The sequence below is a fragment of the Rhinatrema bivittatum genome, chromosome 14 (genome assembly GCF_901001135.1).
Source record: "Rhinatrema bivittatum chromosome 14, aRhiBiv1.1, whole genome shotgun sequence".
NCBI lineage: Eukaryota > Metazoa > Chordata > Amphibia > Gymnophiona > Rhinatrematidae > Rhinatrema > Rhinatrema bivittatum.
Genome location: NC_042628.1, coordinates 41,159,080 through 41,184,106, shown reverse-complemented (window position 1 = coordinate 41,184,106; position 25,027 = coordinate 41,159,080). Strand labels below are relative to the sequence as shown.

At 42.3% G+C, this 25,027-nt stretch overlaps 1 protein-coding gene across 4 annotated transcripts in view; it reads left to right on the top strand.

Moving 5' to 3' along the window:
* CAPN15 (calpain 15) overlaps nt 1-25,027 on the top strand; it is a 273,139-nt gene that overhangs the window by 170,032 nt on the left and 78,080 nt on the right. For all 4 annotated transcript variants that reach the window (XR_003852592.1, XM_029576448.1, XM_029576449.1 and 1 more), the window contains one exon: nt 22,940-24,449. Coding sequence is in view for 3 of the 4 variants with exons in the window: in XM_029576448.1 (XP_029432308.1) it covers nt 22,940-24,449 (1,510 nt within the window). In the remaining variant the exon portion in view is untranslated. The remainder of the gene's footprint in view (nt 1-22,939; nt 24,450-25,027) is intronic.

Genomic DNA, 25,027 nt, shown 5'->3' with positions numbered 1-25,027 from the left:
CCATTGCCTCAGTACACAAAAAGGCTGACACTACCTATCTAGTACAGTCAGCCCCTGGCTTTCAAAAATCTCAGCTTGACCACCACTCAGTTGTGGTAGAATCAGCTCATAAGAAAGCAAAAAGGACGAAGCCTCACTCCTCTACCCCTCCTGTCAAGGAACACAAGTTCCTAGACAATATTAGTCGACGAGTGTTCCAAGGGGCCATGCCCATCTCCAGATTTGGTTCTTACCAGCTGTACATGACCCAATACAACAGTCATTTTCAAGCAAATACAGGACTTCTCTGAAACCCTGCCTGACCAATTCCAAGAGCATCTTCAAATCCTTGTCAACAAGGGGTTTGAGGCAGGAAAGCATGAGATAAGAACAGCTTACGATATCTTCGACACTTCCACTAGAGTGTCTGCAACTGCCATTTCGGCAAGGCGCTGGGCCTTGCTCAAGTCTTCTGACCTTCGCCCAGAAGTACAAGACAGGTTCTCTGACCTGCCCTGTATAGGAGAGATAATCTGTTCGGTGAACAGATTCAGCAAATAGTGGCTGAATTAAAGGACCATCATGAGACCCTCAAACAGCTCTCATCGATACCTTTTGACTTCCCTTCTAGACAGCCCTTCAAGAAGGACTCTAAGAAGTCATTCTTCCGCCCAAGGAAGTACTATCCTCCACCAACAAGGTCCCGAGTTACGAGGCCTTATCAAAAATCTCAGCCTCGCCAGCCCCGGAAGCAAAAGCCACAAGCAGCTCCCCAGCCGGGGCCTGCTTCAGGTTTTTGACTTTCCCTTGGAGAGCAGCAGCCTGATTCCTCTGCCAGGCATACCAGTGGGAGGTCGATTGTGCCACTTTCACGGCATGTGGCAATCAATCACAACTGACCAATGGGTGCTAGCAATCATTGCTCAGGGTTACCACCTGAACTTTCTTGCTCTTCCACCGGACTCACCACCTCTACAAGTGTGGAGAGTAACCGACCACTCTGTCCTTCTGGAGCAGGAGGTTTCCCTTCTTCTCCAGTTAAGGGCAATAGAACCCGTTCCTCTTTCGCAAAAAGGCCTAGGGTTCTATTCCCGGTACTTTTTGATCCCAAAAAAATTCCTGGTACTTTTTGATCCCCAAAAAATCAAGATGGTAACCTTGGGCTCGCTTCTACCTCTTCTACAAAGAGAAGACTGGCTCTGCTCTCTGGACCTCCAGGACGTGTTTACCCACATTGTGATAGCTCCAGCTCATCGCAAGTACCTCAGGTTTTTAGTAGGCCCAAAGCACTATCAATACCGGGTGCTTCCATTCGGCCTGGCATTGGCACCACGAGTCTTTACCAAATGTCTCGTGGTTGTCGCAGCCTTTCTCAGGAAAGAAGGTGTTCACGTCTACCCCTATCTAGATGACTGGTTAATCAGGGCCCCAACCCAGCAAGCCACTCTATCGTCCCTGGATTTGACCCTACACACTCTAATTTCTCTAGGATTTCTCGTCAATTATGAGAAATCCTATTTAGTCGCATCTCAAACCTTGTCGTTCATTGGGGCAGACTTGGACACCTTACAGGCAAAAGCCTTTCTACCTCAACAACGAGTGCAAACCCTCGTGTCCCTCGCTCATCAATTGCAGTGTCAGTATACAGCAACAGCTCGGCAATTCCTTGTCCTTCTCGGACACATGGCGTCCTCAGTCCATCTCACACCAATGGCCCGCCTGGCCATTAGAGTCATGCATTGGACTCTGAGGTCACAATGGATTCAAGCGACTCAGCCTCTGTCAACCATTGTCCACATCACCGACACACTCCGTCTGTCTCTCGCCTGGTGGAAAGATCAGAACAATCTCCTCCAGGGACTGCCTTTTCACCTGCCAGATCCTCAACTTATTCTCACCATCGACGCTTCCAACCTTGGCTGGGGAGCTCATGTGAACGATCTACAGTCACAAGGATTTTGGTCTCCAGAGGAAGCCAAACACCAGATAAATTTCCTGGAGCTTCGAGCAATGCGATATGCTCTCAGAGCTTTTCAGGATTGCCTATCAAATCACGTCATCCTGATTCAGACGGACAACCAGGTGGCCATGTGGTACATCAACAAGCAGGGAGGCACAGGCTCCTTTCTTCTGTGTCAGGAAGCTGCACAGATTTGGGCGGAAGCGCTCTCCCACTCGATGTTCCTCAGGGCCACCTATTTGCCAGGAGTGCACAATGTCTTGCAGACAAACTGAGTCGTGTCTTCCAACCGCACGAGTGGTCTCTCAATCCCTCTGTAGCGACCTCTCTCTTCCAGCAATGGGGTCATCCCCAAATAGACCTCTTTGCGTCCCCTCAGAACCACAAAGTGGACAATTACTGCTCCCTCATTCGGAGCGAGCACTCTCAGCCCAGAGATGCGTTCTCCCTCTCGTGGGCAGCTGGTCTGCCCACGAGAGGTCCACTTCCTCTTCTCTCGAAGTCTCTCGTGAAGCTCCGTCAGGACAAGGGAACCATGATCCTGATAGCACCTCACTGGCCACGCCAAGTGTGGTTTCCCATACTCCAGGATCTCTCCATCCGCAGGTACATTTCCTTGGGAACGCACCCGCTTCTGGTCACTCAGAACGATGGATGTCTACGCCATCCCAATCTTCAGGTCTTGTCCCTGACGGCATGGATGTTGAAAGGTTAATTCTTCAACCACTTAACCTTTCAGATTCGCTTTCTCGTGTCCTGATTGCTTCACGAAAGTCTTCCACAAGAAAATCTTATTCCTATAAATGGAAAAGGTACACATCATGGTGCACCTCGCAGTCCCTTGATCCCTGTTCCTGTCCAATCCCAAGGTTTTTGGACTATCTCTGGCATTTATCACAATCAGGTCTAAAAGACCTCTTCCATCAGAATGCATGTCAGTGCGGTAGCCACCTTCCATAAAGGTATCGGGGATGTCCCTATATTGGTACAACCCCTCGTAACACGTTTTCTTAAAGGCTTGCTCCATATCAAGCCACCTTTACGTCCTCCGGCCCCTTCTTGGGACCTTAATCTGGTTCTCGGGTGGCTCATGAAACCACAATTCGAACCTCTTCACTCCTGTGACCTAAAATATCTCACATGGAAAGTGATTTTCCTTTTGGCTATCACTTCAGCTTGCAGGGTTAATGAGTTACAGGCCCTAGTTACCTATCCGCCTTACACTAAATTCCTGCAGGACAGGGCAGTACTCCGCACTGACCCTAAGTTTTTGCCTAAGGTAGTTTCGGAGTTTCACATTAATCAATCCATCATACTACCTATCTTCTTTCCCAGGCCCCACTCCAACCCAGGGGAACAGGCTCTGCATACCCTTGACTGTACTTAAAGGCACTTGGTCCAGTTTACCATTTATTGCAACCTCTCTACTGGGATGCCCTAATTTCCTGTTCTGTTGATATCCTTCAAAGATACATCAATCTGAACCATGCACTTCTAAGTGACAATCTGCTTTTTCCCATCATCTAGTTTTAAAGCTGCACTATCTCCTTTTTAAAAGTTAGTATCAGCAGCCTGGTTCCATTCTGGTTAAGATGGAGCCCATCCTTTAGTAAAAAGCCCCTGCTTTCCCAAAATGATGCCCAGTTCCTAATAAACCTAAAACCCTCTTCTGTGTGCTATCATCTCATCCATGCAATGAGACTGTGAAGCTCTACCTGCCTCTGGGCTCCTGTATGTGGAACAGGGAGCATTTCTGAGAATGCTATTCTAGAGGTTCAAGATTTCAACTTTCTACTTAAAATAGTACATTTGGATTCCAGAATCTCCCTCCTGAACTTTTCTGTCATTGGTACCCACATGTACCAAGACAGGTGGCTCCTCCCCAGCGCTATCTAAAAGCCTATCTATGTGACACATGAAGTCTGCCACCTTCTCACCAGGCAGGAAAATTACCAAGTGATCTTCATATGCTCCAGTCACCCAACTATGTACATTTCTAATAACCGAATCACCACTACAATGGCCATTGTAACCTTTCCCTCCTGGACACATGCCCTTGGAGAGACATCCCCAGTACGAGAGGATACTATATCACCTTGAAGGCAGGTCCTAGCCACAGGATTGCTTCCCACGTCACCAAAGTGATGCTCTCCTTCCAGGTAACCTTTCTCATCAAAGGCAGAACAAGGGCTGCCAAATTGGAGGGCTTCTCTATTATGGACCTGAATGTCTCCTCTATATATCTCTGTCTCCCTAAGCTCCTCCAGGTCTGCTATTCTAGCCTCCAGAGATCAGACTCATTCTCTGAGAGCGAGGAGCTCATTGAACCTTGTGCATACATACAACTTCTCGCCAGCTAGAAGATAATCATACATGTGGCACTCTGTGCAAAAGACCATGGAATTATGTTGTGATTGTGGTGTTTGATTTCTGCTACACACAGATTTGATCTCAAGTTTTGTTACTTGTATGTTCCAGGAGGTTTTTTAACCTCTTTGTTGGTGTAGTTAAGTTAAACTCACCATGGATTTATGTTAATTTGGTTATGTTCAATATCTCCTCTTCCTACTGGCCTTTTTAACTCTTAATATCAATGAAACTGACCAGTGCTATAGCACAGTTTGTAAGGACTCCCTTACTCCTCATCCTCTGCCCTCCCCTCAGAAGAGTGTTTCAGCTGCCAGAGTTTCTGCACTCATATATATCCAGAATCTCATTGCACCCAACTATCTATTGCCTCTGCATGCCTGACCTCTGGAGCCCTCTGTGTATACAAAGCCTCTGTGTGCCCAGCCCCAGTCCTTGCGGACCCTCCTGATTTTTGTAGCCTGTAGGCATATCTGCTATGCCACTGAGCATGACACTTTTGCAGACCATTCTAGTTTGCTAATCCCCATATGTATGAATCCATGCAAAATATTTAATTTTTGGAGAAGAAAAATTAGCCGAAGATTTCAGTCCTCACACAAGTGACATTATCTGATAGAGCTCGGCAAGGAAAAATTATATCAAAGTTTCTAGAACTTTGACTGTGCCTCACTGATGCAATTGTGCCATGTGTCCACATGGGATCCCTTTAGTCTTTTTTTTCTGTGTAAAGCATTCTTGTCTCACACTCCTATTTTCCAGTCCATTTGGACTTTGCCATGTTTCGAACGCTCCCCGTTCTTTATCAAGGGCTAGAGTTCAACGTTGTATTTGTAGACCTTCAAGATTTGAGAATTCAGAGTTTCAATGATGGCGATCATTGAAACTCTGAATTCTCCATGCCACATAACCACTCGGGGACTTCTGGTGGCGAGACCATTTAAATCTGATCAGAGGGATCTCCTAAATTTCTCTGATCCAAATTGTCCTTACAATGGATGCTGGGGAGCTCGTGTAAAGGGGCTTTGAATCCAGGGCTTGTGGTCCACCAAGGAAAAGGTTTAGATACATTTTCTGGAACTCCAGGCGATCTGGTATGCTCTAAAGGCTTGATTATCCAATAAAGTTATCTATGTCCAAATGGACAGCCAAGTTGCAATGTTCTTCATCAACAAGCAGGATGGAACTGGCTCATATCTTCTGTGTCAGGAAGCCACCCAGCTATGGGATTGGGCCATATCTCAAGGTATGATACTCAGGGTCAAATACCTGGTGGGTATATAGAGAATGGCCTCACAGACAGAGTCAGCCCTTGGAACCCTATAAGTAGTCCCTCAACTAGGGAGGGATGTATAGTGAATCTGATTTTCTGCCACTGGGGCACACTGATGGTGGATCTTTTCACATCCCTTTGGAACAGAAAGCTCTCACGCTTCTGTTCCAGAAAGAGGGGTGTGCAGCAAACTAGCCTCAGACACTTTTGCCCTGGATTGGGATAGGGGATTGCTGTAAGCATAACTTCAGATTTCTCTGTTATCAAAATCTCTGTTGAAACGAGGACAGAGACTCCATGATTCTCATAGCCACCTTTTGTCTGAGACAGATCTGGTTCCTGCCTTTCCAGGAGATATCCATTAGGGAAACAATCAGACTGGGGATTTTCCCAGATCTCATCACTCAGGATCAGGGCAGGCTGAACTATCCCAACATCAAGTCCCTGTCGCTCACTACTTGGATGTTGAGAGGTTGACTTTGCAACCCCTTGAGTTATTTGATGATGTGTCTCGAGTTGTTTTAGCTTCAAGAAAGGATTTAAGTGGATGAGGTTTGCTGTGTGGTATAAGCAAGAGATCTTAGATGCTTTATCCTGCGCCACACAAAAACTTGATTTCTTTCTACATTTGTCTGTGTCTGGTCTCGAGATCAACTCTAAGGATTCACTTTAGTACAAATGGCCCCTATTATCACCACATAGAAGGTAAACCTATCTATATGCACTTTTAGTTGTCCAGTTGCTTGCTTCATTTGAAGCCTTGCATTAGACCTCTTGCTGTGTCTTGGCCTCAGCATGGTTCTGTGCTAGCTGATGAAAGGTCCCTTTGAGCCACTGCAGTCCTGAGACCTGACCTGGAAAGTTGTGTTTTTGGTGGCAGTCACTTCAGTGAATAGGGTCAGTGAGCTCCAGCACTAGTAACTTATCCACTACATACCAAATTTTATCAAGATGGGATGGTCTTATGCACCTATTATAAGTTTCTGCCTAAGCTGGTATCAGAATTCCATCTTAACCAGCCAATTGTCTTTGCAACATTTTTTCCCAGTCCACCAAGATAAACAAGCATTGCACTGTTTGCAAAAGAGCCTTTGCCTTCTACCTGGAGCAGACTGAAGCCCATAGAAAATCCACCCAACTTTTTGTTTCTTTTGACACAAAAGATTTGGGATTGCCATTGCCAAACAGACTATAGTTTTATATTCCACTTTTCAGCCCTAACAAAGCAGATTACATTCAGGTACTGAATCACCAATATGTTTGTACCTGAGACAATGGAGAATAAAGTGACTTGGCCAAGGTCACAAGGAGCAGCAGTAGGATTTAAACCTTGGTTTCCCTGATTTGTAGCCCGCTGCTCTAACCACTAGGCTAGCAGATTGCATCTCCTTCTATTATACCCAGGCAAGGCTGAATCTGGTGGGCCATGTCAAGGCTCACTTTGTCTGAGTCATGGCAGCGTTGGTGGCTCACCTGCAATCAGTCCCCATGGAGGAGAAGTGCAGGGCTGTGATATGGAGTTTTCACTCATTCACATCTCACTATTGTTTGGGTAGAGATGGCTGACACGACAGTAGATTTGACCAATCTGTCCTGCAGAATGTTTGAGGTATAGAACCTAACTCCTTTCCCTCCTAGGGCTTGTTGTTTTTGTTCCAGATTGTCCCCTCCTAGTTTAAGTATAAATTAGAAAAAAGGCTTGTTGCCAATAAAAAAAAAAAATTGTTGTGCCTATTGGCACTTGTTTCATTGGGGGCAGCCTGTAGCTAGGGAATTCCCCATGCATGAAGACTGCTATCCTGCTTATCCACAGAGAAAGCAAAGTTGCTTACTTGTAACAGGTGTTCTCTGAGTACAGTAGGATGTCAGTCCTCATGAAACCAGTCTACCTCCCCTTGGAGTTGGTTTTCTCTGTTTTTTAATGATAAAATACGAGACTGAAGGGACCCTGCGTGGACATGTAGCATAATAGCATGCGAGGGTATGCTCCGTGAGGCACAGTCATAGCTCTGGAAACCTTAACGTAAGTTTCCATACCAGGCTCCATCAGATGATGTCACCCATGTATGAGGACTGACATCCTGCTGTCCTCAGAGGGCCCCTTTTACAAGTAAGCAGCTCTACTTTACTTACCTATAATAATGGTTCCACAAAGATAGCATTTTGATGGATTCACACAACGCACTGATCTTCCCTTGAGGAGCTGCACATTCAGTTTTTGCCATTTCACACTTGTCAAATGAGGAACTGACAGGTGGCGTGAACTGTGACCGCTTGATAGCCAGCATTCAAAGCTTCAGAATTCCTAGCTTGAGAGCATTCTTTGAGGCAACCCATAATAGAGCAATTGAGTTGTAAGTGTAAACACATGCAAAATGCTACTTTTGGTGACAATCAGTACAGGTAAGTAATTTCTTATCACATAAGATTGATATAGCAACATTCATCATTCTAAACAGCATCTTTATGCACATTAGATTCATAGGTTCTTAGAAAGTTGTATTCATCTGTGTCTGAGGTGAATAGTCTGGCTGCGAATTTAGGTGCCTAATAGTTTCCACAGGAAAGAGAAAATAATTCTCAGGGAGTTCCATATCCTGAGAAAAGGAAGTAAAGGTTTTATTTATGATTTTTGGTTTTTAACTGAGTGTAGGAAGAGAAAACCAAATGTGCCTGATACTTCACTTTCGATGCATATCCAGCATAGCTCTCTGCTTCAACGGCAGGGGAGAAGAAAAAAACTGATACCTCACGCATATCCAGCATAGCTCCCTGCTTCAACGGCAGGGGAGAAGATAAACAACCAATAAGGGCTGTATAACATAATCTGGGTAAAAACAAATAAGCTTGGGTGTAGCTTGCTTATTGCGGCGGTTACTACCCCTACTACCTCTAACTAATCAAGCTAGATATTTCACTTGGATGCAGCTCCATCACCGCTCTCTACATTAATGGCGGGGGTGGAAGGGAATTAGAACCAAGAGCTAAGAGAAACAGATAAGTATGAGAGAAAAAATGAGGGAAGCTTGCTGGGCAGACTGGATGGGCCATTTGGTCTTCTTCTGCCGTCATTTCTATGTTTCTATGTTTCTATGATAAGTTTTCAGGACCTGGGACAGCACTGTCTTACTGTTGAAACAAAACAAAACATTTTACAGCAGCCAGGGCCAGCCCACCCCAGGAGATAGCATCTGAGAAAGGACTTGCCTGGTCTTGATTTGCCACCCATGTTATTCTGTAGTGGTTCTTGGTATTCTGTATATCATGGAAACCTACAGGCATATTGCTGCATTTTGTCTGGAGTTGCATTATATGTAATGTGCTCACCAAAAGAGAATATAAGGATTTCTTTTGAGAAGGATCATAAAAATAAAAAAAACAAAGTATGTTTGAAACATGAAAAATATTGATTGACTATGAGGCCTAACCATAGCCCAAACTGCACTAACAGCTTCTGCATGGCCCCAGCTGAAACCTGCAGTGTGCAGACAGCTTCTGCATAGATCAGGCAGTGAGCCTGGGACAGAACCCAGTATATCAGGCAGGGATTGCAGGAATTGTTCTTCCAGGAGTAGGAGGGAGAATTATGGAAGTAAGGTCAAGAAATAGCAAGGAGATTTATTCATGTCCTTGGGAAAAAAAAGAAGCGTTAATCCAACTCCAGGAGGAACATGTTAGACTACAAGCATGGCAAGCAGAGATTCTGAAAAGGACCCTGAGAAGAAATTATAAAAGTGGATAGGCCATCACTCTAAATCATAAAAATTTCTCAAATCAAAGCAAGGTAGTCAGGGCAAGGAGGAAAGCTAAAAGTTAGGAACTGCTTCTGAGAGCTGACCTACATTGTTAAGTGACAATATACAACCAAATTAAAGGTGCTTTTAAAAGGTAACATCTAGCTGTTTTACCTGTTGAAGCAGATGTTAAGTGTTTCCTGGTTCACAGTAAAGATTAAAATACTTTTAATGAACTCTACACTGGGGAAAATACAAGTTTGCTGATTGAAAAAGAGAGCCTTGGAATAGCCAAAAATCATTGGATACTGCAATTGGACATTGATCCAAAGTGCATTGTGCAGCCCCAGTTGTAGCTCACAGTGCACAAGCCCAGCAGGGATCCACAATAAGCTGACAACTGCTCCACTAGCCTGATAGTCACCTGCAATGCACAAGACTTCTTCTAGATTGGCTAATCAGTGGCCCGCAGTTCACTAGAACCATAGCATGAACCTTGCGGAGACCCTATGACATTCCAGCATAGCAAATAGTCAACCACAGGTTGTAGGAACTGTTCTGTTAGGAGTAAGAGGAGGTTTGGAAGCCAAGTTAGGAAATATCAGGGAAAGATAAATCAGGTCCCTCACAAACAGAACAGTTAATTCAGCTCCAGGGAAGAGCATGGTAGAGTACAAAAAAGTATTCTAAAAATGTCCCTCGAATGGAGTTCAGAGAAATGGGTAGTCTGAAAATCCACACCACCTTTATGATCTACAAATGCAATGCAATGCAATGACAGTCCATGCAGAAGCCTATCTTCTGTCACAAGGATTTGTTCTCTTTTTTAAATTCCATCTGTCCTTATTTCTATTTAAGGATGCCCTGCCCTATTAGATGTGACTGGCACTTATGTTGATTGTTTTCTGCTTCCTTCTTACTGTAATAATGTATTTTGGTTGAAAGTGCTTAATAAGTGCTGTTTAATGCAACATACAAATATTGCATGTGGCACTGCTCTCTTTATACTCTTATCTTCTTCACAGCACCAGCTGGAAGTGAAAGAGTGAGTAGGTTCTGGTAATGTGGGGGTCTTTACAGAGCTGCAGCCGTTTCTGGCCTTCCTACTTCAAGAGTTGAGTTCAAAGAACATAGCGTGCATACTGATATGCATATAATTCTTACAGGAAAGAGATATTTATAGTTCTTCCATAGTACTTCCTGTTCAGGGGCGAATTGTAATAAAATATCATCCCAGGGGATTTTTTTCAGAACCAACCCCAAGGTACTGTCTGACACCCTCATGCACTTTATATGTAGTACATGCTTCAACAGTTTCCAAAAACATGACAGGTATATCATGTGACTTAGATCCTGGCAGAATTCAGCCAAAATATCTCCAATATAAATTTCACATATTTCCTAAATAACTAAGTAACGCACTTAGATCAGGTGTGAGCAAACTGAGCTGCAGTCCGTCCATCCGTCCGTCCCCCCCCCCCGGTTGGCCCCTCAATCCAAGTTGGGGGACTTGGATTGGTCACTGTTGGAAACAGGATACTGGCTTGATGGACCAATCCAAGTCCAGGTACCTGACAATTACCCAAACATTAAATAAATCTCAAGCTACTATTGCTTATTAATCAATAGCAGTTTATGGATTTTTCCTCTAGGAACTTATCCAAACCTTTTTTAAATCCAGTTACACTAACTGCTGTGACCACATCCTCTGGCAATGAATTCCAGAGCTTAACTATGCACTGAGTGAAAAATAATTTTCTTCAATTTGTTTTAAATAAGCTACTTGCTAACTTCATGGAGTGTCCCCTAGTCCTTCTATTATCTGAGAGAGTAAGTAACCGATTTACATTATCTTGTTCAAGACCTTTCTTGATTTTGTAGACTTCTATCATATCCCCCCTCAATCGTCTCTTCTCCAAACTGAACAGCCCTAACTTTCTTAGCATTACCTCATAGGGTATTCGTTTCATGCCACTTATTTTGTTCGCCCTTCTCTGCACATTCTCCAGTGCAACTATATCTTTTTTTTTTCTTTTTTTTTTTTTTTAGATGTGGTGACTAAAATTGCACACAGTATTCAAGATGTGGTCTCACCTTAGAGCGATACAAAGGCATTCCTAACATTCTGTTTTCTTTTTTTGATTGCCATAGCACACTGAGCAAACGATTTTAATGTATTATCCATTATGATGCCTAGATCTCTTCCCTGGGTGGTAACTCCTAAGATAGAAGAGTTATTTTTCTTTGTATGCATCACTTTACACTTGTCCACGTTAAATTTCATCTGCCATTTGGAAGCCCAGTCTTCCAGTCTCGCAAGGTCCTCCTCCAATTTATCACAGTCTCCTTGAGATTTAACTACTCTGCATAATTTTGTGTCATCCGCAAATATGATCACTTCATTCATCGTACCCCTGTCCAGATCATTTATAAATATATTAAAAAGCATTGGTCCAAGTATAGATCCCTGAGGCATTTCACTTTTTGAACTTTTTCCACTGTGAAAACAGACCATTTAATCCTACTTTCTGTTTCCTGTCTTAACTAGCATGCAATCCACAAAAGGACATTGCCTCTTATTCCATGACTTTTTAGTTTTCTTAGAAGCCTCTCATTCGGGGCTTTGTCGAACACCTTCTGAAAATCCAAATACACCACATCTACCGGTTTACCTTTGTTCACCCCTTCAAAAAAAAAAAAGGTAGGAGATTTGTGAGGCAAGACTTCCCTTGGGTAAATCCATGCTGGCTGTGTCCCATTAAACCATGTGTATCTAAATGTTTTGTGACTTTATCCTTTATAACATTTTCCACGATTTTTCCTGGCACTGAAGTCAGGCTCACGCTCTATAATTTCCTGGATCGCCCTTGGAATCCTTTTTAAATACGGGGGTTACATTGGCCATCTTCCAATCTTTATGATTTTAATGATAGCTTACAAATTAATTGAAATAGGTCTGAAATTTTATTTTTTAGTTTTCAGAACCCTGGGGTAAATGCCACCCAGTCCAGGCATTTTCCTACTCTTCAGTTTGTCAGTCTGGCCTACCACATCTTCCAGGTTCACCGTGATTTGGTTCAGTTCATCTGAATTATCACCCTTGAAAACTCTCTCTGTAACGGGTATCTCCCTAACATCCTCTTCAGTAAACACCAAGGCAAGGAACTTGTTTAATCTTTCTGAGATGGCCTTATCTTCCCTAAGTGCCCCTTTAACACCTTGTTCATCTTATGGTCCAACCAACTCCCTCGCAGGCTTTCTGCTTCAGATATATTTTTACAAGTTTTTATTGTGGGTTTTTGCCTCTACTCAATATCAATATCAAAAACAGACTATTTAAAAAAATATGCAAGAACAGTGTATATAGATGTAATAAACTCATAAGAGACTATACAAAAATCATTTAAATGTGGGGGGAAAATAGCCAGCTCATAACCTACTACCAAAAGGTAGCAAGCAAACTTAAAAGGCTATCATACTAAGTGCCACCAGGCCTCAAACAGTTATAATTACTTCTGGCAAAAAAAACAAAACCCTTAATCGAAATCCAGTAAAGTCTCATATATGATGCCAGACAAAACTTGTGTGCAGAAAAACATTTATCAAAAAAAAATATAGATATATATCTTGATTGGTTGGCAAGAGACTAACACTGAGTCAGGAATCAGCTTTTGAGCTAGTTGCCAATCAATCAGACAATCACACTGCCAGCCAGTGCATGCGCACACACATTTTGCTGTTCTGCTGCTTCTCATGAGCTCCCTTGGGGGCCAAGCGCACTGTTTAACCTGCAGTTGGACGTGCAATTTGGACACGTGTCCACAGTCCCTTATGCTGTAAGGGGATTAGTGTGTCCAAAATGTGTGTCCAACCCGCAGCAAAACTAATAGCGCTCATCACATGCAAATGCATGTTCATGAGGCTGTTATTCACCCCGATCTAAAAAAAAAAAAAAAAAAAAAAAAGGTGCACCCCACCCGCACATTTTTACACTCAGAAGTAAACTCCTACCCAGGAGTGTTGAGCGGCCGCTTTCCTAACACGCGTCCAGGCACCTCTCCTGGGTGCGCGATGCAATATTTAAAAGAGGGGTCATACTGCTTTTCTGTACATCCTCCAATTTAGGAACCAAAAAATTTTTAAAGGTTTAAAAAAAAAAAAAAAGTGCCGGTGATCAGGTTAGGCAATTGGACGCTTAATTAACAAGCGTCCATTTTCCTTACCTGTGGCTGAGCACTGGTTAGGAAAACAGACATTTGTAAAATTGAGCGTCCGTTTTCCTAACCCGCTGACAGCCAACTTCTCTTGAGCGCCCGCTGCCAAGGAGGCGCTGCGGGCGCGCAGTTGTCCCTAGCACTTCCTTGGCAGAGTGACCCCTCTTTTAAATATTGCATCGCGCACCCAGGAGAGGTGCCCGGACACGCGTTAGGAAAGCGGCTTTCAGCATTCATTTATTGCATCAGCCCCTTAATAAGCACCCTGTGACCCAGTCATCCGCATCATTATGTAAAGTTCTTGCTTGCATCCCTTCCCCAGCCTGCAGCAGCCCCTTCCCTTTTCCATTACCTTTTTTCAGGAGACTCACTGGTTCCACAGCTAGTTGCCCCTGTCGGAGCTCAGTCCAGTCACCTCATACAGAAGCTTTGCTAAGAGGCTGATGCAAAAAGTCATGGATTAACATTATTTGATTAAATTTAGTGCCGAGTTTCTTAATGCTTTTAGATTTTATGTATGTTTTTATGTTAACTGCCTAGACCATTGGATAGTGCTGTCTATAAATTTAATTAAATTAATGCATGTACAAAAAAATGTAACACCTGATGTAGTAACAAATGGTATACTAATGAACTGGGGTCTAAAAAAAAAAACCACACTGACTTTAAACTGTGCACACAAACTCGAGTTAAAATATCTGCTCAGCTCTTTTTTAATGGTGCATATTTTCACTTGGGAAAGTCTCTTGCTTCTGAAGTAGAGAATGGATGGGTAGAGCATGTACTATCTCTCCCCACAAACTTATTTTTCTGTGGATACATTTTTAGGCAGGGAATCCTGTCCTCACACTCCTTGCTCTTGATGGCCTTGGATACTCAGGACTACCTAGGTTCTTCCAGGCGTTTCTGCCAGAAAGATACTGCTGCTGCTGCTGCTGCCAGTAATCGCAGTCACGTGGAGTCTCACATGCCAAGTGGATTTGGAAACCAAAGGCAGCAGCAAGACACTAGCCTTTGGGCATGGTAGCCTTCCACCGGGCACAACCTCCGCGCCGTCACCACCAACACCTCCTCTTCCATTTCCCTCTTGTGTCTTGAATGGACTGCAGTTCGAGCCCCTGAAGGGGCTAAGTATAGGAACATGGCTGCTATGGGGTTTGAAATCCAGCTCAAGAGTTCTTCAGCCTTTGGGAGGGGGTGGGGTGTTACAGGATGAGCTGTGAAGGAGTCATAAGAAGTATTTATGCTATCCTTAATTTCTCCTTATGATAATATATGTCTATTTTATTTGTTATATTGAGCAGTTGAGCAGAATTCTGGTTCTTATTTAACATTTATTTTGTCCTTGAGTTTGTATATATGGAATAAACAAGTCCATGACACAGCAATAATTGAAAAATTGACATTTTCTGTTCAGAAGAAAGTAGTTTTATATGATAAAATTTGGGATCCCTATTGAAATAGATCTCAGACAGAAGATCTGTTGTGACTTTGAAGGGGAATGCAGATTGACATTTATCTACACTCATTGGATCTTCTTGGATTAGAAGATGAGTTTTATGTATGCTACTTTGTAATCTGTGTCATATTTGTAATGCACAATACATTGTGGTCATTGCCTGTTCTATAAATAAAAAGTTTTGTTTTTTTTTAAATTCAACCTTAAGGGCTTCTGCACACTTCCTGCATTTGCCAGTAATAGGTATTGTATTCATTACCATGGATTTTTCCTACAAATGCAGTAACCTCTGCATACATTATTACATGCACAGATTTTGCCCAAAGAAACCCTTGCTGCATTGGGAGGCAAGCTATATGCACAAAAACGTACATAGCAATGCACGCTGCACTTTGTTACATCTACCCTTGAACTTTACAGGCCCTGGCTCACCCCTTCCCTTTCTGTGAAAGGAGCTTGCATCTACCTCTCCAGTTCCCTTCACCCCTGATTCCAATGCATTCCCATTGATTGTGTGTTACACAGTGTCTGCTATTTTTATGGTTCCTCAGTCTCTTCTCTTCCTACTTATTGCAGGAGAGAAGGGACCAGAAGTGATCCATACTACCAGATTCCTCTGGGGCTTAAAAAAAGGAAAATTTAAGCCCTGGCTGAGACTGTAGGCATCACTGCTGGGGAGAGCCACCAATTCAAAGTAGCAGAGCTCCAGATAGAATCCTGCTTTCCCATATGGAACCAATGCAGTTATAGCCAATGCAAAGTTATTACACGCTCTAGACAAATCGTTCAGCTTTGCACCCCTCGCCTGGGTCCTACCCTCCTCACATACGCAATTAAAAATTATATATTTATAATAGATTTTACATGTAAAATGACAGTGTACTCTTCTAAGATAAAAATATCACAACATGTATACTATATTTACATGCACTGCTGCAAAAAAGACACTTGGAACTCAACTCGTATGGCAGGAGTGGCAAACTCTTGTCCTCGAGCCATAAATAAGTTTGGTTTTCAGGATTTCCACATTGAATATTCTTAAGGTATATTTGAATATAGTGGTGGCAGTGCATGCAAATCTCTCTCATATATTCATTGTGGATAACCTGTAAACCAGACCTGTAGCTCAAGGACCAGAGTTGGCCACCTCTACCACATAATGTGCATTGCTTGTGCGCAGGCCCCCAGAAAGTCATGAGTAAGCTGAATTACAATTACAGTATATTAATCCTCCCATACCAAAAACAGCACTAATTGCCAGCACTCAAATAGTAACCACCCTATCTATCGAAGGCAACACTCCAAATATTACACTAGGTCCTAGGACACCAATATGCCTCCTACTGGGAAAAGAGAATAAGCCCAACTGTAACAGAGTTCTACAAACACTAGCAGAATACCTTACCTTAGTTATATGTGCAGACCCTCATCAAATACAGTATAGAGAGACCATAAATAGAAATGTGCAGACAAAAACTGAACTGGAAACCTTCCTGGAAGTGCACTGTTGCCTTGGGCTGCATCCATCACTCAGTGAAGGTTGTGTAGTGTCCTCATTTCCATTCTCTTGCCACTAGGGATCCTTTGTGTTTATCCCATGTTTCCTGTCTTCCTCGTTCTCTGATCTCTTGTAGTTTATGAATGCTAACCCTTTTTTGCCTTATCAAAACAGGGCTTCGTAATGATTTGCTTGTTGTATTAGTACATTTTCTAAAATAATTATTTGCTCCTATTGCTACTTTAAACAGACTATTTTTTTTAATTTTTAAGATTTTACTTCTGGATTGCTGCATCTAGCTATGCAAATTTAATTTAACATGAACTGAGTCAAGTGCTTAGCTAGGCAGGAGTAGGAGAGCCAAGATTTATTTTGTGGCCTTGTGCTGGTCACATCTGCTCTACTCCTAGATCAGAGAGCAAGTGGTTTTGGGAAGGGAACGGTAGCATTAAGATCTCTCCTTATCTAGAACTCCAGTTTTTGTGGTATCTCTTTGATTTTTCTATTTTTGTAAAACATTAATTGTTTCAGTTTTTATTTTATTTTACCTTCAAAATACCAAGTTTCAGAATTTGATGCTTTATAAAACATTAACTGTTGTAACTGTGGATGGTTTTGGTACAAAGCAGCAGATGAGGCCTTTCTGTGAGGTCATAATCCTATAACGTCCGACAGAAACATTGCTGTGATATAAAAAATAAAACAGGGAAACATAATGTTAAATAAACAAAGATCATACAAAAAAAAAAAAAAACCCCAAACAAACAGATCCCTGCCATACAATTATAAAATTAAAACTCTCCAGGATGTGCTTTAACTGGAAATTTCATTTGACCTTCAACCTCACACCTCACAATGTTATAATTATGTAACACACTCTGTCTTAACTAGGTATTACTGTGATTAGTGCTGTGGTATTAAGTATGATTACTGCATTTTGAAAGAGGCATGAGCCTGAAAAGGTGACAGCAGCTGCAGCCCTGAGAGACCAGCCAGAGCCATGAACATTCTCCTTTCCTCCCATCAGATTCTTTCTGAATCATGATCCCTATGCTGGGCCATCACCGAGCCCCTTTAATGATCCATTAGAATGCCAGGGTCTTACAAAACAACTTGTTTTATGACCTTCGGTAATGGTACATGTGCATAGATCTTTATTAACTTGAGAGTCTTAGTCTGTGGTTAAACGAACTTGCGTTTCATAGAATTCAGAAATACACTATAAATTCTACTCAAGTCGTAATGACTCCTGAACAGTATAAGACAAAAGGAAATGAGAAAGGGTCCTCAGGATCTGAAAGATTGAAGGCAACTGGGTGTAGAGTTTAGCAAGGGAGTATGTAAAATCTGTTCTTTTCGGAGCAATAACTAAACAAGAGTTTCAGGACGTAGCCTTGACATGGTGTTGAATGTACAAGAGGAGCAATGTAATTGGTAGATAAAGGTATCAGCTGTGTAACTATTAGTGGCAGGATAGACATGTTATAAAGTACAACTTGATACCCCTTTGATTCATGAGCACTAGTGACATTTTTGCAAGTGCAGCAACAGCAGACAATTGAGGTCTTTCTTAATGGCTCTGGAAACATGATGTATACAAAATTGCAAGGATGTACTTTAGTTTGATATGAACACTCTTCAGTCTAGAATTGCTTATTTATCTCATGCTTAATTAAATCAAAGTAGGGGCTGGTCGAGTGGCTCAGTGGAAGGAGGGTCCTTCCCAATCCCAGATTGGGTCTCCGGCTCCCCGGGTAAGCTGGGGATGCTGTAAAGGTAGCATTCACAACGCCTGATGGGTGAGGTGAAGCATGGTCATGGAGCCTCTTCAATAGGATCACATTCTTAGAGTTCTGTACAACTGTACTGGCTACTAGAAAGGATGCCTGGGTTATCCCATATAGTGGTAGTCATGGCTCTCTAGATCTCTCATTTTGTAGAAATGAGAACCATTAGACTCTCATATGCAGATGCTTATGACTTCCAAGTCCTGTCTACCCAGTGTGCCAGTAAGTGTTGTTGATTGAATGTTTTTTAGGATTTTGATTTATATATTGTGTGAGACTGGGTACTATGTAAGAACATAAGAATTGCCATACTCGGTCAGTCCGAGGGTTTATCAAGCCTAGTATGCTGTTTCCAACTGTAATCAATTCAGGTCCAGAGGTACCTGGCAAATCCCAAATAGTAGCTAGATAGATCAAATGCTGCTAATACCCAGGGATAAGTAGTGGCTTTCCCCAAGGCTACCTGATTAATAACAGTTTATAGACTTTTTCTCCAAAACCTTGTCCAAACCTTTTTAAAACCTAGCTAAGCTAGGTTCATCACATCCTCTGGCAATGAGTTCCAGAGCTTAATTGTGCATTGAGTGAAAAAAATATTTTCTCCAATTTATTTTAAATGTGCTACCTGCTGACTTCATGGAGTGCCCCTGAATCTATGTATTTTTAAAAGAGTAAACAACTGATTTATATTTACCCTTTCTACTCTACTCATGATTTTATAGACCTCTATCATATCCCCCAACAGCCATCTCTTTTCCAGGCTGAACAACCCTAACCTCTTTATCCTTTCATCATAGGGGAGACGTTCTATTCCCTTTATCCTTTTGGTCTTCTTTATCTGTACTTTTCCAGTTCAGCTATCTGAGATGCAATGACATAGTACTTCAGGTGCGGTCTCATCATGGAACGACACAGAGGTTTATGGTGTATGCTCTGTTTTATTCTCCCTTCCTTTCCTAACATTCTGTTTGATTTTTTTGATGCTGCCACACACTGAGTCAAAGATTTCAAAGTATTGTCCATGATAACATCTACATCCTTTTCCTGGATGGCAACTCCTAATATGGGATCTAAGATTGTGTAACTACATTTTTATTCCCTATGTGCATCACTTTACATTTGTCCACATTAAATTTCATCTGCCACTTGGATGCCCAGTCACACAAGGTCCTCCTGCAATTTCTCACAATTCGCTCGTGACTTATCAACTTTGAATAATTTTGTGTCGTCTTCAAATTTGATCACCTCACATATTGTTCCCTCTTCAAGATCATGTATAAATATATTTTTTAAAAAACCCAAAAACCACCAGTCCCAGTACAGATCCCAGGGAGACTCCATGGCTTACCTTCCTCCATTGAGAAAACTGACCATTAAGTCCTGCTTTCTTTTCCTATCTTATAAGCAGTTTGCAGTTCACTGTAGGACATTGTCTCGTATCCCATGACTTTTTAATTTTCTTAGGAGTCCCTCATGAGGAACATTATCAGACGCCTTCTAAAAATTCAGGCACACCACATATATCAGCTCACCATTATCCTCACATTGATTAACAGTTTCAAAAAAAGTTCATATTGGTGAATCAAGACTTTCCTTTAGTAAATCCATATTGGCCTTGACCCATTAAACCATGTCTTTCTGTGTGTTCTGTGATTTTTGTCCTATAGAATTGTTTCTACAGTTTTTCCTAGCATTGAATTCTGTTCATTTTTGTATTGTGTATTTTAATTTTCCTTTATGCAAACTGCCTTAAAGTTCTATAATCTATATTTTCTATAATCCCTGTTGTACAGAGGCTGGGGGTAAGAGCAATATGAGAGTCAACGGGCCAGTGGAAATGACATCAGTCAAAGCATAGGGAGATGAGAAGAATAGAAAGACTTACTGCACACAGAAGTGGATGATTGTGAGCGGGTGCCATGCTAACTGTATGTGAATTGGCTTAGGCAAGCATCAGACTGTTCACTTGTGATATTGTACAACCTTCTGATCACTATCCATTATCATCACATGATAAATACATTTCAGTCTTATAAAGCTATTTTCACTCTACAGTAGCAAGTATACAGTAAGCTAATGGAGTGGGTAGACTCTCTGGGAACCAGTTATGACTCTTAGCCCATAGAAATTTTAGAGCAGAAAAAGTAGTAGCCTTAAAAGTATGTTACAAAGAATGTGGCATATGGAAGTATGTCTTTGAACCATGACTTTGGGCGTGGCAGAGCCCTGGTAACATACTTGATTATTCTGTGATATGAAAGTTGTTACCCTGAGAGTCTTGAAAAACCTTGTTAGGTATCATTGGATTAGTCTGTCACTGTAAACAGTATGTGCCACCAGTTGCTCAAAAAATAGGGGAAGAACACACAGTGGATAATAAAAACCCAAATTATCTTTATCTGTTCTTTATTCTTTAAACATTTCCCTTGACAATTGCAATACATCAGAACCTATCTAATCAGAACATGGCATATTAAGGATTTAGAGGTCAGTATTAAGTATCATTTAGCCATATAACTTTGGACATTCATCTTAATTGGCACTGTTTGAATATTCAGCCACCACTTAGCCAGACAGCTATTTATCTGACTAAGTGATGAGCAAAATGGTGATGTTCCGGGGACATGGCTACTTACCTGGCTAACCTGACCGGAAAGGTGGTGATATTCAGATTTGTCCCCTAAGTTAGCTGGATAAGTTAGACCTGCTATTGAAGAGGTCTAAAGTTAGCCAGATAAACTTATCCAATTAACTATTAGTTATCAAGTTATTCTCAGAGGCACAGAGCCTGCACCATTGAATATCCCAGACAAGTTAGCCAAATACCAGCTGAATATGGACTTCATGATTGCTGAACCTCAAAGAATCCATTTTGGATGAATTCTTGCCTCTGTATTAACATGTTTCTCAGTTTGTGAACCACTGTATGCCTTAAAATGGAATTTAAAAAGGGCTCGGAGAGAGCAGAAAGGCCTCTTTTTATTTGGGTTTTACTTGTTTGTTTTTATTTAAGAATTTTGTTTGTTGTTCACCTCCTTCCCCAATGCACGTATGATTTCAAATTGGTTTATATTTTGACATTGTTAGAAGCAGAATAACCTCAGTGCATTATGGGTTGATATTCCATAGCAGTGTCCCACAAGATGCATTGGGGTTGCTATGTAAGAGACCTCTTTACCTGTGAAAGGGGAAATGAGGCTCATTAAGAGAGGTGAAAAACTTTGAGGACACTTTCATTGCAAGGGCAATACACCTGATCATCATCTTATCTTCAGTACGCAAGTGCCACTGTATTATTTCCTTTGGGAGCAGACCTCTATTGCCATTAGTAACTGAGACTGGGAAAGGAAGAAAAGTGGTTTCACTCTGGGTCTTTGATCTTACTAGCAGATTGGGGTAGCCACTTCCTTAAGAGGCATTCTTAGTCAACTCATTAATTTTATAGCCTTGTCTCTCAATCAGAGAGATTGCTAAGGTGTAATTTACCTAGTAATTTTTCTCACCAGATTCACTGGTAAGCTTTCCAGCCTGGTGTAACAGGGCATAGAGATAAAGAGTGGGGCATCCAGGCTAAAGCAGAAATGGATCTTTAGCAGCTGAGCAAGAGGAACTTCCTCTCTAGCTCAGCAGTAGAGTCTTGATGTGAAAAGTTGTCCAAATAATACAATACAACCATTGTCTTTGAGGATTGATTTAATACAGAAAAACTAATCAAAGATGAAGAATATTTAATGCTTAAGGTGTAGAATTTCCCCAGAAGGAGTATAGTAGTACATCATAAGGAAGTAGCCTTCTCTACCTCTCCTCATCCATAAACCTGATATACCCTCTCATTCACTCTCTCCTCCTTCCCAAGCCCACCCTACCCACACTCTTTCGGGGATGCCCTACCTCTCTTTTGCCTACATAGGCCAATGCTGCCTTGACAACTCCTGCCGCTTCCATCCTCAGCCCATGCAGGCTAACACCATTCCAAATTCTGCAGGGGAAGGGAATTCTGTGCCAATTCTGCATTGCGCAGTGGCACAGAATTTCCCCCAGGAGAAAAATACCCAGATCCTTGGCAGGAACACTTTAAATTGTGAAATTGTGACTTGCTGCAGTGAGTTTGGAGCCCTCACCTATGGCTCATATAAAAAGCTCTCTTCTGGTATGCACAGAAAAAAATAAAATTTTATTTGGCCACTTTCAAGTGAAGAATCAAAACAAATCTATTTAAACCGGTTTTCATTTAACTGATCGTCATTCTCATCCATTTGTAGTGCTTTTCTCTGTGTTACATTTATAGTAAACTACACTAGGGCACAATACAAATTCTGAATACTTTTGTATTTTTTTTTAATATAGGTGGAGGCATGAGCATTAAATGCAGTAAAAAAAAAAAAAAAAAAAGCCCAATAAATGTACTAACACTACAAATGATGATCCTTTTTGGTAGTCAGTGACTTCCGCTGTGGATCTCGGGTTTTCATCTGATTTCTAATTTTAACAAAATTCCACATATCCCATAACCCTGAAGTTTTGTTTTCATGGTGGGGGAGGTATGCCCCTTTGTCAGCTTGAGTTTGATGTAAAACCTATGGTGAGAGCTTTTATGGGCATTGTTTTGTACACTGTAATCTGTGGATTGACTGACTAACCAGAGTTTTTGTTACTTGTGTTTTACAGTCACACCCACTCTCCTGGTTCTATGGCAGCTATCCGGGAGTGGTCTTGTACCCGCTGCACGTTTCTGAATCCTGCAGGACAGCGCCAGTGTTCGATCTGTGAGGCGCCCCGCCAGAAACCAGACCTCAACCACATCCTGCGGCTTAGTGTGGAGGAGCAGAAATGGGCTTGTGCCCGATGCACATTCAGGAACTTTCTGGGCAAGTGTGCTTGTGAGGTATGTGGCTTCACTCCGGATCCTGTACCTGGTGGGTCACCCCTGCCAGTGGTGAATGGTGTGTTACCCAAGCCCAGTACTGTGGCAGAGCCCAAGGCAGTCTGCAGAGAGGATGTGGCGCGAAAGGCAGAAACTGACAGTGAGGATTCTGACACAAAAAGCCCAGAGGGAGCTGAGCCAGCTAATGGTTGGGCATGTCAGCGCTGCACCCTGCATAACACCCCTGTTGCCAACTCATGCTCTGCATGTGGGGGACCTCGAAAGCTTTCCTTGCCAAAGATCCCTCCTGAAGCCCTGGTGGTCCCTGAAATTATCACCCCTGCTGCATTTCAGATAATTCCTGCAGTGCCTCAGCCTAATATCCCAATGGAAATCTCAGACAATGATTCTAGTGGCTGCCCAGGCATGGCAGTGGAACAGGAAGCTCAAAAGATACCACCCTTTGGCTCTTTCTCTCCTGGCCTGCAGAATAATCCCGTACCACGGAGTCGAAGAGAAGTACCACCTCAGTTGCAACCACCGATATCTGATGCTCCCCAATCTGCCTCCCAAACAACTACTGGACAAAAAGGTTCACCACAGGGTCAGGCCCGGCCAGTCTTGACTACTCGGTTCCCAGAGCTGTTGTCTAACAAACGACTGAGCACTCTTGAGGAAGAGATGGAAGCCTCGGCCTCTCAGTGGATGTGTAACGCCTGCTTCCTGCTGAATTCTTCAGCCGTTGCAAAGTGTGCATTCTGTGCTGCCCAGAAAGGAAGTGACATCATAGATCTGACAGGTGATACAGCCCGGTATACCCCCTGCAGCCCATCTAGCCCAGATTTCACTACCTGGTCATGTTCAAAGTGCACCCTGAAGAACCCCACTGTGACCCACAAGTGCAAAGCCTGTGGCTCCTCAAAGCTACAGGGATTTCAAGAGCATGGGACGGTGACTGATCAAACACTTAAGTGCCCTGAGTGTAATTTTGATAAAGCACTGGGGTCTGGATCATTGTGCACGTGTTGCTGTAGCAGCAAACCCTCATCCTGGAAAGCAGCGCGTCTCTTCCCTACCCAGCAGATCTCAAGCATAGACAAGCCAAATCGTTGGGCCTGTCCTGCCTGCACACTGCTAAATGAACTGAAATCCAAGCACTGTGTGGCTTGCCACACCCCACAGCAATATGTAATGCAGCGCAAGGGGGCCAAGCCACTCAAGAGACGAGAAAGCATGCATGTGGAGAAGCGGCGACAAACTGATGAAGGTGAAGCCAAGGCATTATGGGAAAACATTGTCACTTTCTGTCGAGAGGTAAGTTCTGATACTACCTTTTTCCTTTTTCGTACTATAGAACAAATACTGCTGCTGTTAATTTAGTTAACCGAGCAGGCGTATTTAAATATAAACTGCTCAATCTACTTTTAAATCCTTTATAAGTTATGTAGGTATGTTGAATACTTGAGTGAATACAATGTATTTTACAGTTGCTTCAGTAGTACCAGCAACTTCCTCAAGACTAGGAGAGATGCAAAAATCCATTAACCACATATCAGTGTGAAGAACAAGGACTGAAAATTGTCAAGGCAAAACATAATCTAGGCGTATCGGATTGTCCTCAAAATAGCGTGTTAATTAATAAAGCAACTGTGAGCCCTCTGGGGATAGGGAAATACCTACAGTACCTGAACATAATCCACTTTGAAGTTCTGAAAAGCATAATATAAAAATCAGATAAATAAAAATAAATAAAATAGGTAAAGCTAACAGTTTACTCAGTTGCATATGTAGAAGTATCAGCAGAGAAAATGTAATGCAACATTTATAGAGGTCATTAGTAATACCCTACCTTGTATACTATGTTCAGTTTTGGAGGCTGTATCTTCATAAGA